Source organism: Vicia villosa, linkage group LG5 (assembly GCF_029867415.1).
Source record: "Vicia villosa cultivar HV-30 ecotype Madison, WI linkage group LG5, Vvil1.0, whole genome shotgun sequence".
Taxonomy (NCBI): Eukaryota; Viridiplantae; Streptophyta; class Magnoliopsida; order Fabales; family Fabaceae; genus Vicia; species Vicia villosa.
Window position 1 is genome coordinate 114,817,250 of NC_081184.1, and position 19,811 is coordinate 114,837,060.

A 19,811-nucleotide genomic window follows, 5' to 3' on the forward strand; every position below is an offset into this window, starting at 1 on the left:
TCGTGGTAGATCAGAAGCAAACGGAGAAGACATTACACATACACAGTCCTATAAAAGTCAAACATCAAATGTCCAAACCATGCTTACCAAAGACAATTGAGCTCCGGGTCCGAAACAGTTTGTCATGCAATTCCAGTTCGCGCTTAAACTTAGTTCGCAGCTAAGTCGAATCCACGTGTAACGCCATTCAAATATCAGGGCACCATTCACAAAGGTTAAGCGACGATTCAAGCTCCTCCCTTGCTAAAATCCTCAAGTGCCAGCTCTCTATTTTCCCTGTCAAACATACCATGGAATTTACATCAATACCGAAACAAGTTCAGACATTATCCAAAACAGGTTGCATATCATTACTACATTCATACTCCAGTTCACCATTTCTAACTTCCATGAATAAAAAAGAAGAAGCTCCTGCCAGCATCATATATATACTATCTCCAGTCATTACGAAAAACCGGCATACATACACACATTTCAGTTATGAATAATTTCACTAACCTACATAACAGTCCCAAACCAATATAACCCTCCTAACTGTTTTTATATGTAACTAACTTTCAGTCAATAACTAACAATTCCTAACAACCTAACCACCCAACAGAACCTTCAACTTCATTCCAACTAACTCACAACCACATTTCAAGCCTAACAAACTCTAGTAACAGAGTCTAACTACTTATAACCACCTTCAACAACCTATAACAAACTTTTTTCAACCTCTAAACAACAACTAACAGTTTTTTAACAAACTTAACTACCTGCATAACAGATTCACAACACCCATAACCAACTTTCAGCTATAACAGAATCCTAACTGACCATAACTAGATTTGTAACCAACCCAAACTCATAACTGAAAAACAGAGATAACTAACCTGCTAACCGAATCAATCTCTACCCTCCATCTCCTAACCGATTCTCTCTAATCCAATGGCCCTCAATCATCACTCTCTAACTGAATCTCTTCAACCTTCTCAACCTATATAAACTCCTCTGCTCCCTCCACAATTGAACTCTTTCAACCATTACATAACCTTCATCTCCCACACTCTGCTCTCTCTGCAGCCTTCCTCCATAACCATTCTTCTCCACGCCACTTTCTCCATCTTCTTCCATCAATAACACACCATCCACCTTTCACCTTCACTTTCATCCATCTCTCATCACTCTGCAATCCTCTCTTCCCCCTGGATCCATCACTCATACGCTCTCGCCATTGTTGTTAGATTCTCAACCTCTGAGAATCTAACAACAGAGCTAAAACTCCACTCAAACTCTCTGCAACAACAATAATCTCACGCACTCTCTCTGAATGGTCATCATCATCGTTACACTACTCAACAACAACAATTCTCACAGAGTTTCAGAAAATCGAGAAAGAAAAAGGAAGAAGAGGAAGAGAGGATTTCGACGTACAATCCAGAAGAAGAGAAAAGGAGCTTACCTGGTTGAAGTTGTCCGTCGCGTGTATTTCGCCGGATTCACACCTCCGAAGAGCCGCCGGAGCTATTCCGACTGGTACGTATCCGAGCCCTATCAATCTTCATATTTTCCTTTTGCTCTTGACACTATGACGTGAGTATGAATTCCTTGAGTGTTCTCTCCATACTTCTTGCTCAAAGATTGCGCTCCATCACCATGAAAATTCAGAGTTAGGATTTAGGGCTTTTAGTTTGGAAATTTAGATTTAGAGTTCGTTACAAGGTATCTGAGGTGGTTGATATGATTTTATGTGAGAGGATGAAGAGGGGATTCGTATGGGACGATTTTGTCACGGTTTGGCCGAGCTCCGCCGCCTCCGGCGCGGCGGAGCGATTTCCGGTGAGAGTTATTTTTCGTTTGAACGAGAGAGGGAGAGTTTGTGAATGAAGACGGATCGTCATAATCTTTGCTTTTTTTCATTTTAATTAGTTTAGTTTTAATTTAATTCATTTCTTTTAATAATAACAATAAAAAATGCTGAGTAATGTGGGCTTCACTTTTGACTACCGTGTTTGGGCTTATGTCTGCTTTGCTAACCGTACCACCCCAATGCTGACGCTAGCGCACTGTTTGGATAAATGGGCTCATCATTTGTTAATCTCCACACCCTATCGCTGAGCCCAGTTTGCCTTTAACTCATACGAATTCTGCTAATACACCTCCTGTTGTGTGGTTTAGAGTTTCACCCTAATTTGGTTTTGTTTTCATTTTTAACTCATAGTAACAATTTTAAATCAAATAGAAAGAATATATAAAATCAACAATTAGATTTTAGACTCACTTCACAATAGTTTCTTACTTTTAATTGACAAAAACATGATAAAACCTTTAATATTTTGCTAGATTTTTAGGTAATCTTTGACCTTAAAATAATCATAAAAAATAGTAGTTTTTAGGCTATTTGTTTTTAGTCTTTCTACTTGATTTGTAATCCAATTTTTCTTTCATAAAAATCAATATAAAGAATAGTAGTATTTTCGGTTCGTTTTATACTATATTTTTGACTTGTTACTATATACTTGTATGCCAATTTTGTACCGTTGTATCCTTACTCAATTTCACTTCATTTGTGACTTTATTTTCCATGTGTCTTTTATTCCTAACCTTAGGTAGAAACCATGATAACATAGGTAGAAATTCCCTTCATACTTAGGCTAGTTTCTTCTTCTTTTACACCATAAAACATCTAAAAATATCAAAATAAAATCCCTCTAAAAAATACAAAGAAAACACTTAAAAAACATTAATAAAAAGTGAAAATCATTAAAAAGGGGATGGAAGCTTGGATCTCCCTTGCTTTAGGGAATCATTCGAGTGCCTGGATTTCCCTTGCTTTAGGGTTCCATTCGGGCGTAAGTTCCCAAATTCTAAAAAACACAAACCATAGAGTAACTCGAGTTTCCCTTGCTTTAGGGATGTCCTCGAAACACTCAAAACCTCTCTCTTTCTCTCCTTTCTTAAGGGCATTGTTATCTCCGCTCCATTGCATCCTAGGCTGTCCCCTTATGCAAGAGCGCGAGCGTTAACTCCGCCCAACTAAAAAACACAAAAAACAAACAGAAAATCTTTAGCCGAACTACGGCGCTCTGATTCCTGAAAAGGATACGTAGGCATCAAGTCGCGGGGCTTGAACGAGCACATTTGTAAATATTCCTTCTTTTCCCCGTATTTCTTTTGCATTCATTCGCATATAGACATAGACATAGATACACCCTTTAGATAGAAACAAACATAGGTGGATACCATCGAGTACGATGGGCGTGAGGGGTGCTAACACCTTCCCCTTGCGTAACCGACTTCCGTACCTTGATTCTCTGGTCGCAAGACCCTGTTCCTTCCTTTGTTAGGTTTTCTGATATTCCTTTCCCTTATGGGATAAATATATTGGTGGCGACTCTGTTCATTTTTCGCGAGCGTGCGACACCAATGTCACTCAAATCTTTGGAGTTATGAAGATTATATATGTGAGAGCTTTTGATTGAATTTTGTATGGAATCTTTCTAAATTTGGCTCAAGATTATTCCCATGAAATCTCTTTGATTTAAATCAGTTTTCATACCCAACATTTAGTTAAAAAATGAGCTCAATCATCCCTTTATTATTTCCCATTATTTTATTAGATTTAATTTGAACTTTAATGAATAAAAATCCAAAATAAATGGAATAGAAATAATAAAAATCGAGGAATAGAATCATGGGCCTTATACAAGCTTATGATCACGTTCCAAGTCCAAAACACAGGCCCATAAGTCAAAAAATGCAAATTTATTCACATTGGCTTTCATGCATCTCTTGAAAATTATCCAACTTAAACAAGTCATAACTCTCTCACTTTTTATTGTATGAGAATGCTCTAGGACTTTTTGGAAAGCCCAATATGTCCTCTACAAGCCACTTTGGAACTTTTTTTGCATTTGGAGGTTTTATCTTGAAGATATGGCTCCTGACAAAAAACAACTTTTTATGAACTTTCAAAAGGACCTGTAATGTTTTAGCTCATATCTCTCAAATGATGCATTTTTTCCTTGGCTTTAGAGACAAAGTTGTAGAGAATTCAATTTCATTCAAAATGAGCTTTGTCTGAGAAATTTTTGATGAACCATGTGGAAGTTATGGCTGGTCAAAGTTCAGTTGTCTTTTAAGTCAAAAACCCTAATTTAGAAACTTGGACTTTTGATGATTTATGAGCTTTCCTTGATGAATCATGATCAACCCTTGATAAGATGATGAATTTAACTTCAAAATAATGATGTTGACCAAAAATCATGAGTTTTGACTATAATTTGATCATAGTTGACTTTTAGGTCAAATCAGTCGACTGTTGATCATTTGAGCTTTTGACTGAGCAATCTTGTGAATCAGAGCTTGAAACTTGACATGAGGATTCTTTAAGGCATATGAGAAGCCATGAAGTCAACTTGAGGTGTTAGAACCCGATTTTACGTTGAGAGAAGCAAAACCCTAGTTGTGGGGTGATTGCTTAGGAGAGAGATAATCAGGCTTATTTCTTAGTGCTTGAGCCAAAATATTTTAAAATATGATGGGCAAATTTTGAGGTATGAAAATGTCTAACAGTTACAATTGCACATAATCCACAACGGAAGATCATGGTAACAAAAGTCTTCCAAAAATCATTGAACAAACTTGTCCTTGTCTTTAACATGAAAATAAACGTTAGAAAAAACAACAAAGATAATGGGGTAAGATAATAATCTGAGTGAGTTCCCCTATCTTATTGGTCCACTCAGCTCAAAAGGGATATTTCCCCTGTTCAATCTTCTTAAATATGAAGAGGTATATTGGCATGTTCTCCACTCGTGATCTGAAGGTGGAAGAGGATTGAACACTAAAGTACCCAAAAATTTGCACTCGTCGGTGCGAGAAGTAATGTTGTTGATTAATTGCGTCGAGAATGGGCTTAAAGAGGCCATTTGTTGAATTGGCAGAACGTTGTCGGGGATGGGCTTATAGATGCCACCCAATTTTTTTTGGAAATGAGGTAGAGATCAGAATAAGTCACACGTTAGACTGTATCTGAGGACATAAACCAGGATGAGTTTGTGCCAGAGTGTAACCAATAATTGTGTTGACGAGTGTCTGAATGAGTCCTATGCTAGACTGTATCTGAACTCGGTGTGTTGAGAGGTTTGAGAATGAATCTTAGTATTAATTGTATTTGTCTCGTCCCTTAAACGTCTCTGAACCGTCTTTGGAGAATAATCAAGAATAAGTAACAAACTTGAATCATTGGCTCGATTTCCCTGAGTATCATGATACGATCGGTGAATCAATTCTCGTGACTCCATTGTCATGACTCCATTGTCGTAATTCTATTGTCTTGATCGTCTCTGAATTGAGTATCAGGATTAGATTTGTGACTCTATTGTTGTGACTCCATCTTCATAACTCCAGTGTAGTAATTTCATTGTTGTAACTCCATTGTCGTGACTTCATCGTCGTGACTCCATTGTCATGACTTCTTTTTCGTGACTTCATTGTCATGACTCCATTGTCGTGACTCCATTGTCGTGACTTCATTGTCGTGACTTCATTGTCGTGACTCCATTGTCGTGACTCCATTGTCGTGACTCCATTGTCGTGAGTTCATTGTCGTGACTTCATTGTTGAGACTTCATTGTCGTGACTTCATTGTCGTGACTCCATTGTCGTCACTCCATTGCCGTGACTCCATTGCCGTGACTCCATTGCCGTGACTCCATTGTCGTGAATCCATTACCGTGACTCCATTGCCGTGATTCCATTGTCGTGACTCCATTGTCTTGAACATTCGTGACTCCATCGTCTTGACTCCATTATCGTGGTCTTTTCTGGACTGGGTGCTAGGATTAAATCATTGTCTCGATTGTCTCTGCACTGTATCTAGACGATAATGTTCATTTGTTTTTGAAATAACCTGAAAAGGCAAAGTTAGTTTTATGCAATGTTATGATGCATGTATTGTGTAATGAGATTCTCAAAATAAATGAGAATCTGGTATGTTATGTATGTATTTGCCATGATACATTATGAATGATGCATGGACACGACTATGTAGTTGGATGAATGACGTATGGACATGAATATGTAGTTGAAGCATATTGATAACTCCATATAGCAAATTCTGATTAGGGAAAATAAAACTCCATTCGTTGATGGAGGTGATGATAATATGACTGTAATGAGGATCCCTGTCTTCTGTTCGAGGATATCTAGCTGGGGATTTTGATCTTTGCTTGGGAAGAGATTATATGAAGATAACTTCTGGAGGATTACCCTGTGGGGATATTTCTGTGCAACCCACTCTGTGGGGAAGCTTGGATGGCTTGAACATTATTCCATCTTGTTAGTAACATCCATCCCTATTTTTATGTATGTATGTATATATATATATATATATATATATATATATATATATATATATATATATATATTACGAGCATTTTTGGTAAACATCAATCTTATTCAAACACAGGCTTCCAGGGCCAGGGCAAGCAAGTCCAAAGGACCTCTAACCATCTCATAGATGAAGAAGGGTCCTTTCTTTCCCGATGTCTAGTACCTAAGATTCCGAAAAGAAGTTCCTTACCGAAAGGAACAACACTAACACTGATGCATACAACATGAATGATGTGTGAAAATAGAAGCATAATTAAATTAATATGAGTCCAGCGTGTATTGGGCACTAAACATCCATTCAATCTTCAATCTTATGTGTCAATGCTATTTAATTTCAACATGGTTCTTATTTTCATTTTTATTGATGAAAAAAACAGGCTTATATAATCAATGAGAAGAACAACTAATTAGTATAACTAATTACGAATATAACTACTTTTATCTAATGGGGAGAACTTCTCTACCCATCATAAAAAGTTGGGTAGTGTACCTCCAACCAATCACATGATTCCATCTCATTTAATACATTTAATTATTTATTAAAATACTATAAATGTTTGTTAGTTTCAAAGCATTTTACAAAGGAGGTAACCTTACCCAACTTTTTGAGTTGGGTAAATAAGAATTCACCTTATCTAATAGTTCTCACCATTGCAGACAACTATAGAAGAAAGTAGGGGATCAGAGGCTCCTAAAATATCAGCACCTTTACTTCTTACATGGAGAAGATAATTGACAGCACTCGAGCTGATAACCTCGCCAGGGATCAGTACTGGTATCCCTGGAGGGTATGGACATATAAGCTCTCCACAAATCTTACCAATGCTTTCCTTGATTGTTACTTTTCTTTTACTTGCAAAAAATGCATCTCTAGGGATCAGTTTCATGATTATATCATCCAAGGGTGCATGATCGGTTTCGTTAGTTTTTTGAATGGAATAACATGTTGCAGCTAGATGCTTTATTCCTAATATAAGCCTTTGAACATGCTCCCTACAAGTTCCATGATTTAGTACATAAGTGACAGATTTATTCCCAACAAGTTCACGGACGATTCCAAAATCCCTTAATAAGATTTTATCTGCTTTGTAACCCGATAAACCAAGATTCCAAAAACCTACGGTAAGCCGCAATGGATCCTTAGCAGGAAAATTTGGAAAGTGTGAATGCTCAAGCACTGAGATGCCAGGGATTTGTTTTAGCAAGCTCTTTGCTTTATTTGCTAATTCAATGGCTTGGTTGAATATAACATCAGGGCTTTCATTAAGTTGAGCTCTAGCAGCATCTAGAGAAGCCAAAAGCAGGTAACTAGGACTAGTAGATTGGAGAGCTTGGAGACACCTAGATATTATTTCCTTATCTACGATGTCGCCGGACATGTGCAGCATAGATGACTGAGTAAGAGAGGAAAGAACCTTGTGAGTTGATTGTACAACTAGATCAGCACCTTGCTAGAGGGCTGACCTAAGCAGTTCAGAATGAAACCCTAGATGTGCACCATGAGCTTCATCAACAATCAAAGGAATTTTCCGAGAATGACACATCTCAGAAATCTCAGTCAAGTTACTGCAAACACCATGATAAGTAGGTGAAGTGATGAAAACTGCTCCTAGTTTTTTTCCTTCCAGTTCTAGTTCCTTGATAGCTTTCAGTACCTGTGATGGAGTGATGCCACCAGGGAGATCCCAATCATTTTTATAGTCAGGAATAATGTACTTTGGCACTGCGCCAGATATAACCATGCCAGATATAGCTGATGCATGACAGTTTCTGGGAAGAATAAGATATTCTCCGGGTGAACAGGTTGCCATTATGGAAGCCTGGATACCACAAGTAGTCCCTCCAACAAGAAACCATGTATGCGATGCTCCAAACAGTTTGGCTGCTTCTTTTTGTGCTTCTAATATGGGTCCTTGGGGATTAAATAGGTTGTCAAGTCCTGGAATGCAGCACAAATCATGAGTATATGGTTTGATTCCAATGAGTTGAGTAATTGAATCAGGAGCGGCATTGATAGAAAGAGGATTCAACAACTATAATATCTAAAATCTAAGGGTAAACAAGAACAACATAAAACAGAATTTGCAGCAACAATATAAGAAAAGTTTTGTGATAATTCTCTGCCTCTTTCTAAAGGCAGCAAACCATTTAAATACAAGGAGAATTAAACCCTAATGGGCTAGTACGAAATAATGGGCCTGACCCATAACAAATAAACATAAAAATAACATAAAAAAAAACTACTATTTAGTAATAAATCCTTGTAGCCATTTGGGTTTGCTTTTCAGTCTGTTGGGCCTAGCATCAATACTATCCGGCCCAGGAACAACCTTGTCCTCAAGGTTGGGTGTACAAAAATCCCCTGCGTGTTTGAACGCTCCAGCCCAGTTTGGAGGCCCATGTGTGGCACTTGTATCTGCATTAGGGTAAACACGCGTGCCAGCTGTACAAGGAGAAGAATTCACGTGAGACAGCTGTCTTGGAAAGGGAGAAAGCGTGTTCCACTTGCTTCCAGTCTGTCCCTTGGAAACTGCAGCATCACGTGGGCAAACGGTCACATTTTTGGAGGGCTGGGATTTTGCGGAAGAGGAATCCAATGTATCATGCGGTGTAGATTGAATTGAAAAGTCACGTTGTTGCACCCAAAAATTTGCCCATATAATTTTATTTTATTTCTAACTGGCTATTGCTTTAAAATCATTCACATATTAGGCCATCAATAAAAAAAAATCATACATTCATCAGTAATTTGAAAATGAGATTAAGGATCTTGGATGTAAAGGATTTTATTTAGAGACTAAGGGTTTAAGCTCACAAAAGAGTAAATTGATTGGTTGGATCTCTTCGCATACAAGAGATCGTGGTTTAGGCATTATTCAAGGTTATCATTATTCAAGGATTCAAAGTATGTTTTTATTCAAAGATGTCAAATAGTTCTTATATCTCTAGCCCGTATGGTGATTATCTCAAGTTCAAGGGTGAAGCTTAAAGCCCATTTATCCAAGATTTATTCATGTTACAAGAAGGGAAACCAAAGAGAAAATAATTACACAAAAAGCCCAAGTTCATTTCAAGGAGCCCAATATCCATTACAAATCACAATCAAACATTCATTCAAAAGCCCAATTATTCATTACACATCACCCAAAAAAAGGAACTATTACAAAATATATTACAAGTCAGTATCCTGATCCTAAGGTCTCCTATATAAATTCCTAAACCCAACTACCATACATATTTAAATCAACCATAGTCAGCTAATCTCCCTCTCGCTTTCAAGCTTGCCCATCTACTTTAAATCCTCCAATTCCAATACCATGTCGTGATATATATATACCCAGCATAAACACCTTGCCAAACCTGCATACAAAAAAATCATCACCATTCAATTCAAGAGAGAACTAAAAAACGAGGCGAATGAAATCCAAATCTCATCAACATACACACCACATTCAAATCAGACCCACAATGTAAACCAAGCTCATTCAAGAGATGCTTCAGTGCCTAACACAGTCCCAAAACCGATTTTCCATTCATTAAGCTCACTGTTACTTACTAAACCAATCTATAATCCTGACAGCATTTAACAGAAAATTCCCTAAACCAATTTCAATTCTTTTTCCATCCACCAGTTAACAATTTCAAACCTATAACTAACTACCTTATAACCACCTCTAACTGTCTAACTGATTCATAACAAACTTATAACAGAATTTTAGACCACCCTGTAACCAACTTCTAACAAACATAACTACCTAACAGCTAACAGAATCACCACAAACAGAATGGATAACAGAAATTCAGAGGAGAAACTAACCTGAGAATATCTATAAATCAGAACTTCCATTCATCATCAATCTCTCTCCAGACGCCTATCTTCAATCCTCACTGCAACACCATCTTCACTTCATTTCACCCTTCTCCAATACACCTTCAACTCCATACAGAACCTCCCTCTGCTCCTCCATTGATTCGGCCATCACTATTCCCCCTCTGCAACTCATTCATCTTCTTCAATCCCTTCACATATCATCAATCCTCATCATCATCAATTCCTAATCTCTCTCGAACTTCAACCTTCAATAACCTCAATCTTCATCAATCAGTTTCAACTCACAACAATCTTGAACCTTCATCAACATCATCACGCTATAACAAAATCAACAAGAACTTCAGCATCAACTCAGAGAATCGGAAGAGAAAGGAATCGAAATAATCGAAAGCAAGAAGGTGAAGGATACCTGGATTTCTCTGGCTCTTTATCGTTGCCGTCGAATTGAATAACCTCCGGTCAGAAATCGGAGCGAGGAAGACGTGACGAGAGCTTGATTCGGAGAGAGTGAAGGATGATCGGTCTAGGGTGAGGTGAGAGGCGGATTTGTGTTTCGTTGTGCTATGGTATTGTCACAGCGGCGCAATCGATCGGAGAAGGGGAAGGCTACCGCCGTCGCCGTTCACGTGACAAGAGACGGAGAGACTCGTCGGAGAAGGAAAGCTTGAGGGCGCCGTTCGCGAGTTACTGAGGGAAGAAAGGTACGAACGTGATTCGTCACAAAACGCAACCCTAATTCCCAAATTTCTGTCTTTTAATTTTTATTTGTTTTTATTTTATTTGTTATTGAAAGTCATCATAAAAATTCTGAAAATGTAACTTGGATCAAGAACAATACCCTGGGCCCGTTGTTGATTCGCACCCCCTGAAAGCCCACATCTACTTTTTTGTGCTGATAATTTTGAATAAACACCCTTTGGGCTGGGCTCTGTGCCCTGTTACTGATTACACCATAACTCAGATTCACACCCCTCTGTTTCCTTTTATTTTTCATTAATAGATTTAGGTTTTAATTAGATTTTTTTCCTATTTTTTTTAGATAATGAAAGTGCTTATTTTTAGACCTTTTAATATAATTTTTGACATATAAAAATGTGTATAAGAAAACATTAGTTTTAGGCTATTTGCTTTTAGTCTTTTACTTGTAATTCAATTTCTCCCATAAAAATCAATATAAAAAATAGTAGTATTTTATTTCATTTTGTACTATATTTTTGACTTGCTACTTCATGCTTGTGTATAATTTTGTGCCAATATATCCTTACTCAATCTTATGACTTATAATCGTGACTTTACTTTCATGTTCCTTTATCCTAACCTTAGGTAGAAACCATGATAACATTAGGTAGAAATTCCCTTCATACTTAGGCTAGTTTTCATTTTAGGCTAGTTTTCCTTTTCCTTTTCAACTTCAAAACATTAATAAAGAACGACGCGAATCATGCTAATGCCTTTTTTTAGTGTGAAAGAAATGATTGGGGCGTAGGCCCCGATGTATGTTCTTTCCCACTTAGCGGAAGAGAAATGATTGAGGCGTAGGCCTCGGTGTATTTCTTAACCGTTATTTAGAGAAACGATTGTGGCGTAGGCCTCGATGTGCATTCTCTAAATATTCAAAAATTGTATTTCATTTAGAGAAACGATTGTGGCGTAGGCCTCGATGTGCATTCTCTAAATATTCAAAAATTGTATTTCATTTAGAGAAACGATTGTGGCGTAGGCCTCGATGTGCATTCTCTAATTATTCAAAAAACTGTATTTCATTTAGAGAAACGATTGTGGCGTAGGCTTCGATGTGCATTCTCTAAATATTCAAAAAAATCCTTTTTTATGGCATGATTCAAGTCACAAATTAATTTCCCTTAAAAGACACCTAAACTAAAACACTTCAAAATATCTAATAAAGGCTCAGAGCTAATCAAAGTGAGGAAGTGATGCGATGCCTTGTAGTAGGTTTTCGTCCATCATGGAATCACACATAAAAAACACAAACCAATTTCTTTTTCTCTCTTGCCTCCGAGGCATTCTTTCTCTTGCCTTCAGGGCATTCTTTCTCATTAATCGGACACGTTATTTCCGCTCCATTCCCAGCTTAAGACTCCAGAGGTCGAGCAGCAGAGTGCGAATGTAACTGTTCCACTAAAAAACACAAAAACAAACAAAAACTAAAGAGCCGAACTACGGCGCTCTGATTCCTGAAAAGGATACGTAGGCATTGGGTCGCGGGGCCTAAGCGAGCACAACTATTTATAAACCTTATTTTCCCCGTGTTTCTTTTCTTTCATTTGCATGCATTCCCTTAGTAATTAAGCTTTAGATTTATACACCCTTAGAATAGAGCAAACATAAGTGGATCCTGTGGAGTACCACGGACGTGAGGGGTGCTAATACCTTCCCCTCGCGTAACCGACTTCTTACCCGATCTCTGGTCGCAAGACCCTGTTCCTTCCTTTGTTAGGTTTTCTGATATTCCTTTCCCTTATGGGATAAATATATTGGTGGCGACTCTGTTCATTTTTCGCGAGCGTGCGACAGGGATTGAAGAAGATGAATGAGTTGCAGAGGGGGAATAGTGATGGCCGAATCAATGGAGGAGCAGAGGGAGGTTCTGTATGGAGTTGAAGGTGTATTGGAGAAGGGTGAAATGAAGTGAAGATGGTGTTGCAGTGAGGATTGAAGATAGGCATCTGGAGAGAGATTGATGATGAATGGAAGTTCTGATTTATAGATATTCTCAGGTTAGTTTCTCCTCTGAATTTCTGTTATCCATTCTGTTTGTGGTGATTCTGTTAGCTGTTAGGTAGTTATGTTTGTTAGAAGTTGGTTACAGGGTGGTCTAAAATTCTGTTATAAGTTTGTTATGAATCAGTTAGACAGTTAGAGGTGGTTATAAGGTAGTTAGTTATAGGTTTGAAATTGTTAACTGGTGGATGGAAAAAGAATTGAAATTGGTTTAGGGAATTTTCTGTTAAATGCTGTCAGGATTATAGATTGGTTTAGTAAGTAACAGTGAGCTTAATGAATGGAAAATCGGTTTTGGGACTGTGTTAGGCACTGAAGCATCTCTTGAATGAGCTTGGTTTACATTGTGGGTCTGATTTGAATGTGGTGTGTATGTTGATGAGATTTGGATTTCATTCGCCTCGTTTTTTAGTTCTCTCTTGAATTGAATGGTGATGATTTTTTTGTATGCAGGTTTGGCAAGGTGTTTATGCTGGGTATATATATATCACGACATGGTATTGGAATTGGAGGATTTAAAGTAGATGGGCAAGCTTGAAAGCGAGAGGGAGATTAGCTGACTATGGTTGATTTAAATATGTATGGTAGTTGGGTTTAGGAATTTATATAGGAGACCTTAGGATCAGGATACTGACTTGTAATATATTTTGTAATAGTTCCTTTTTTTGGGTGATGTGTAATGAATAATTGGGCTTTTGAATGAATGTTTGATTGTGATTTGTAATGGATATTGGGCTCCTTGAAATGAACTTGGGCTTTTTGTGTAATTATTTTCTCTTTGGTTTCCCTTCTTGTAACATGAATAAATCTTGGATAAATGGGCTTTAAGCTTCACCCTTGAACTTGAGATAATCACCATACGGGCTAGAGATATAAGAACTATTTGACATCTTTGAATAAAAACATACTTTGAATCCTTGAATAATGATAACCTTGAATAATGCCTAAACCACGATCTCTTGTATGCGAAGAGATCCAACCAATCAATTTACTCTTTTGTGAGCTTAAACCCTTAGTCTCTAAATAAAATCCTTTACATCCAAGATCCTTAATCTCATTTTCAAATTACTGATGAATGTATGATTTTTTTTTATTGATGGCCTAATATGTGAATGATTTTAAAGCAATAGCCAGTTAGAAATAAAATAAAATTATATGGGCAAATTTTTGGGTGCAACAGCTGCCCCTATTTAATCGTCTTAAACCTGAAGGTGAGATTGGCGCTAGCCTTTCGAAGATTCAAGGTAGAAGAAGATTAAATACCAAGTGAACCTGAAAATTTGCCCCATGAGGTATGATCCACTGGGGAAGAAATGGTGTTAAATCCACTAAGGAAGATTGTATCAACTCTGGGTTGAACAAATTAACTCCGGGTTAAAAATGAAATAAAACTCAACTCTGGGTTGAAGAAGAATAGCGGGTCGACTCTGGGTCGAAGAATAAAGGGGAGGTCAACTCGGGGTCGAATAAGAGGTAAACATCAATTCTGGATTGAGAATGGAAAGGGAAATCAGTATTAGTGGGACAAGATATAGGCATCAACTCTGGGTTGAGAAAGAAGGAAAAAAAAAAAATCAACTCTGGGTTGAAAACAAGAGATAGACATCAACTCTGGGTTGAGAGAAGGAAGGATGAAAAATTGGAAATAACCGTCAACTCTGGGTTGAATGGGAAAAGGATAAAAGATAGTCGTCAACTCTGGGTTGAGTGGGAAATAAGAAAAGATAACCGTCAACTCTTGGTTGAGTGGGAAAGAAAGACAAGGATCAACTCTGGGTTGAATAAAAGATAACCGTCAACTCTGGGTTGAGTGGGAAAGAAAGACAAGGATCAACTCTGGGTTGGATAAAAGATAACCGTCAACTCTGGGTTGAGTGGGAAAAGGATAAAAGATAGCCGTCAACTCTGGGTTGAACACCAAAATATCAACTCTGGGTTGAAAAAGGGATAACCGTCAACTTTGGGTTGAGTGGGAAAAGGAAAAGATGTCCGTCAACTCTGGGTTGAGTGGGAAAAGGAAAAGATGACCGTCAACTCTGGGTTGAGAAAAGATAACCGTCAACTCTAGGTTGAGTGGGAATAGAGAAACAAATAGAAATATCCGTCAACTCTGGGTGAGAGGGAAAGAATCAACTCTGGGTTGAATAAAAGATAACCGTCAACTCTGGGTTGAATGGGAAAGAAAGACAAGGATCAACTCTGGGTTGAATAAAAGATAACCGTCAACTCTGGGTTGAATGGGAAAGAAAGACAAGGATCAACTCTGGGTTGAATAAAAGATAACCGTCAACTCTGGGTTGAGCTAGAAAAGACAAGAGATAACCATCAACTTTGGGTTGAGAGGGGAAGAGAAATCAATTCTGGATTGAATAAGGGGTAACCATCAACTCTGGGTCGAGAGGGGAAAAGGATAAAGAATAACCATCAACTCTGGGTTGAGTGGGAAAAGACAAGGAATCAACTCTGGGTTGAGTAAAAGATAAGCGTCAACTCTGGGTTGAGCGGGAAAAGAAAAGAGATAACCGTCAACTCTGGGTTGAGTGGGAGGAGATAATTAACTCGGTTAAAAGACGGAGAGAAAGTCAACTCTGGGTTGAACTCAAAAACATCAACTCTGGGTTGAAGAAAAATGACCATGATTGGCTTTGGGAGATGACACCACAATGGTAACTCTGAGTGATCTAGTGGAATATCGATTGATTGCTTGTAGGGACCTCATCTGATGAGTAACTTGGCTTATGCTTCATATGCAAATGTTTGATTTACTTTATGCACTTCTGAAGATGTGATGCAATGATTTCTATATGCAGTGTACTGATGGATTTGTCAGGGTTTTTGCTTTGTGTGGAATAGATTAGGTGGAGTTCTGAAACTCTGCTTGAGAATCAAGGTGGGGTGGATGCCCCTGATTTGTTGATGATTGGATTATTGAGGGAGATATGCCAATGAGAATGTGATGATATGCATGATGCATGCATGACTATGAACGGAATGATTTGTTTCCAAGGCACCAAGGATGGATGGAGAGTGCCTTTATAGAAAGGTCATTGCTTGAAGGATAGGATTTGTGAAGGTGAGGTGTTTGGCTTGACTCCTCGACACTTGTCTCAATATCTGACACTTGATTGAAGATGAAGAGATGAATTGTTACTAGCTTGCCCCAACGTGTATGATCTCTTGAGATAGAACTTTGATAATGCTTGAATCATGGAGATTTGCGATGGTCTGCCCCAGTGCAGATCATGGAATGAATGTCCCAGATTGAAAGGAACTCTTCCAACCAATGGATTCTTCAGATATTTGCTAGTTGATGACCAACCTTTGCCTTTGTAAGATTACTCGATGGAATTTCAATGTTGAACTTTCCTTGGTATCAAGTACTTACTTTCAGATTAGAAACAATTTTGTTTTGAAAAAGATAATGAGAATGCAATGCACATGTTAATCTCAAAAGGAAAGTTCTTATTTGTCAAAATGTTGTACTGATACTAACACAAGTGACACAGCAACATTAGGAGTCAGTTTGAAATGATTTCACAGTTTGTATGCTTTCGAAACGAAACCCTGCTTCAATTAGGACTTTTGAGGGTTGTAACGTGGTCGGGTTCACGGTTTAAGAAACAAAAGATAAAGGCTCAAGTTCTACTTAACCCACCCCTCTTCGTGATGTTCTCCAGTCCTACGTTCAGTTAGCTTGACACGAGTGTTCGCCTTTCAGGAAGGATTGTGATGGATGAGGATCCTTTGCAACTTTGATGGAGGTGGCAGCCACCCTTTGGTGCTTTCGTTGATGATCATAACAACTTGTCCCTTGGAGGATTTTTCTTTTGCTTTGTCTTTTGCTTTCCCTAATTTTTGCCTGGACAAAAGTTTCTCTTGATTTTGGTTTTCGTTGTCCAGCGGGATATGCCCTAATTTTTGCCTAAGTCATTTGCTTCAAAGCTTTTTGTTTTCTTTCTTTTTGACTTAGCGGGCTATTATTTCTTTCTTTTTTTCTTTTGATCATGATTCATAACTTTCTTTTTTTTCTTTTTGTCTCGTTCGGGAACAAGTTGTATGACTTTGATGATTGACTTGTTGAAAAAGTTGTGACTGCCTTTTTCTCAATGAATGAGAGACATCCATTGTGGATTGTGCTCTTCTTCTTTGTTGTGAGAGATAGAATATGATTGATGCTCTGATGGAATACCTGAAATTTGAACGCTCGGTCGCACTAACTGAAGACTACCCTGCCCCTGGTAAAGATTGAGGGTTTTGCATTTTTTGAAAAGAAACTACTACTCCATAGGCTCAAAGGGGTTTACGAAGGTTTCACTCCCTTATAACTCCGGTGTTTAGGAATTGAAACAATGCCTGTACATCGTCAGCAAGATCTTGTTCCAAAAGCATACAATTAGTGATTCATGTGTTTTTGATTTTTCATCATTCTCCTTTTTTAGTTGCTTAAGACAAATGAGTGAAGTATCAATGAACATAATGACAAAGATGAAATGATTTGAGAAAAACATGTATATTACATTATTTTTATTTATTCAAACAGAATGAATTTCTTACAATGAGAAGTACTTGATAACAACAAAAGTAATACAATTGAAAATACTAAAGAAATCTATACAATGGCAAGCTTGGCCTTATTCTAATGCAAATGAGATGTTCTCTGACAAACATAAAGTCTTTAGGCTCCTTTGGTGGAAGGTGCCCCCTTTAGGGGGCATGGAGTTTTCTGATGGTAGCTTGATCTTATTTGTAATTCCCCATGATTCTTCTTCTGTGAGCTCTTGTCAGATATCGGTGTGGAGGAATCGTCTCGACTGATCTGATGGAGAGGAGGAGTGGTAAGAGTCTTGGTAACCATGGATGCACATGCATGAATGCAAAAATGTTAATGAAGATGCAAATGTATCATAAATCAGGATCAAGGATCAAGGCCTCTTGGATAACAGCTTCTCATGGTCAATAAGATATGGTCGAATCCTCCAGATTCAGAGGTTCGACGTTGCTTTCTGGATAAATAGCTTGTGCATAAGTCAAAGATGGTCGAATCCTCCAGATTCAGAGGTTCGACGTTGATTCTGATATATAACTGATGTAGAACTTCTGTATAAGTCAAATGTGGTCGAATCCTCTAGATTCAGAGGTTCGACGTTGATTCTGATAGATAACTGATGTAGAACTTCTGTATAAGTCAAATGTCCCAGGATCAAAGGTTCGGCGCCTTTTTAAATACCATGAGAACCAATAGTCACCAACAGAACATGTACCTGTATCTGTAAAGGATATGATTCCCTCCCCACTCACTGGTGTAGTCTAGGTCAGGGTAGGTCAATATGGCAACCAGCGTTATCAGTTCTCCTGAGATACCACCATTGTTGCATCTACATGCCAACGATGATACCCCGTTTGAACCTCGACTGGGCGTGGGTCTCATGATCGCACTAGACAAGACCTAACATCTCATCGGCGTCATGACTATCCACTCTATCCTAGGTATCCTATGTGTCAACTCTGGCCTGGGTATTGGGCCTTTTACCTCATAGAAACAACCCACCCAACCTGCAAACAGAGAAAATATGTGGCCCCCACGGGGACCCATAATATAGTCCAGAATGCGAGAAAATAAACATGATATGCGAGCAATAAATAGTCATGATATGCAAGCATAAAATAAATGAAGCGAAGTATAAGCAATATATAAGCACACCCAAAAAACAGACAAACAAACAAAGGCTAGGATTGACTCGCTAAGTACGGACCCGCAATAGGTCTAACGTCCCCAGCAGAGTCGCCAGCTGTCGCACGCTCGCGAAATGTGAACAGAGTCGCCACCAATATACCTTCCCCTCGCGTAACCGACTTCTTACCCGATCTTTGGTCGCAAGACCTTTCCTTTCCTTATTTTAGGTTTCCTGATATTCCTTTCCCGCTTTGGGATAAATATATTGGTGGCGACTCTGTTCACATTTCGCGAGCGTGCGACACACGTGAAGTAAGTTTCTTGGATACAACAACAGAGGCATTACTAGATAGCAAATCTTCTTTGTTGGATACTTCAGAACTCAACTCTCTCTCTCTCTATTCTCTCTGTCTTCCGAAACACCCAAAGAGCCAACTTTTTCTTTTCTCTTAGCTTCATCTTCATTCTTCAACAACCCAGAGTTGTGAAGCTTAACCGCTAAAGCGGGACACCCTTCTGAAGCATGCGGCGTACTCTCCTTCGTCCCTTCTTTCTCTTCAATGTGTTTTTCCTTATTCTGTGCAGCTTCTGAACTAAATGGGTTTTGTGTTGTTTGTAGGTTTTGTGAAGAATCATCCGTTGACAGTGACGAGCTAGCGATGGCATCCATTGGTGGTTCAAACTCGGTGGGAATGGTTGAATCTGATGGCGTTTCTTCACCGTAGAAGGCTCGGAGCTGAGAAATATGGAACACCAGATGGATCTTCGACGATGCTGGAAGATCCAATCGATAAGCGACAAAGCCTATGCGATGGAGGATTCTGAACGGTCCGAAATACCGTTTAGCCAACTTCTGAGATGTGCGACGTTGGACGGAGGTTTGACGGTATGGCTGAAGTTTGAGCAAAACCAGATCGCCGACATTAAAGGTACAGTCTTTGCGGTGCTTATTACCTTGAACTTCCATTAGTTTTCTGCTTTTGTTTAGATTTCGTTGGAGTGTTTGTAACAATTCATATCTTTGCTGCAAGGACTCTTCCAAGTCTGTCAGATCTATGGATCCAGCCGTGTATGAGGGAAAAGACGGAGGCGAACGTCCGTAGAGTGCTTCGAAGGGCGTCATTTGTGTTAGAACAAGATTTGTTCTTATCAATTATCTTAGTTTTGATGATAACAATAATATGA

General features: G+C 38.5%; 2 protein-coding genes across 2 annotated transcripts; both read right to left on the bottom strand.

The window, feature by feature from the left end:
• Positions 1-7,013: 7,013 nt before the first annotated feature.
• Positions 7,014-7,771, bottom strand: LOC131607082 (uncharacterized). Its single transcript, XM_058879124.1, has one exon. The coding sequence runs from the start codon at positions 7,764-7,766 to the stop codon at positions 7,014-7,016; it is 753 nt and encodes a 250-aa protein (XP_058735107.1). The 5' UTR covers positions 7,767-7,771.
• Positions 7,772-7,829: 58 nt separating this feature from the next.
• Positions 7,830-10,358, bottom strand: LOC131605200 (uncharacterized). The gene is made up of 3 exons (XM_058877586.1): positions 10,295-10,358; positions 9,716-9,738; positions 7,830-8,411 (listed from the first exon to the last, which is right to left on the bottom strand). Exons 1-3 carry the CDS (start codon positions 10,356-10,358, stop codon positions 7,830-7,832), a joined length of 669 nt encoding a protein of 222 aa, XP_058733569.1.
• Positions 10,359-19,811: the final 9,453 nt, after the last annotated feature.

Coding starts and splice junctions, on each gene's coding strand:
- LOC131607082 (XM_058879124.1), bottom strand. CDS start 7,766: ATGCTGCACATGTCCGGCGACATCGTAGATAAGGAAATAATATCTAGG.
- LOC131605200 (XM_058877586.1), bottom strand. CDS start 10,358: ATGGCCGAATCAATGGAGGAGCAGAGGGAGGTTCTGTATGGAGTTGAA. Junction 9,739..10,294: donor TGAAGGTGTATTGGAGAAGG/GTGAAATGAAGT, acceptor TTTTGTATGCAG/GTTTGGCAAGGTGTTTATGC. Junction 8,412..9,715: donor TGGCAAGGTGTTTATGCTGG/GTATATATATAT, acceptor TAGATATTATAG/TTGTTGAATCCTCTTTCTAT.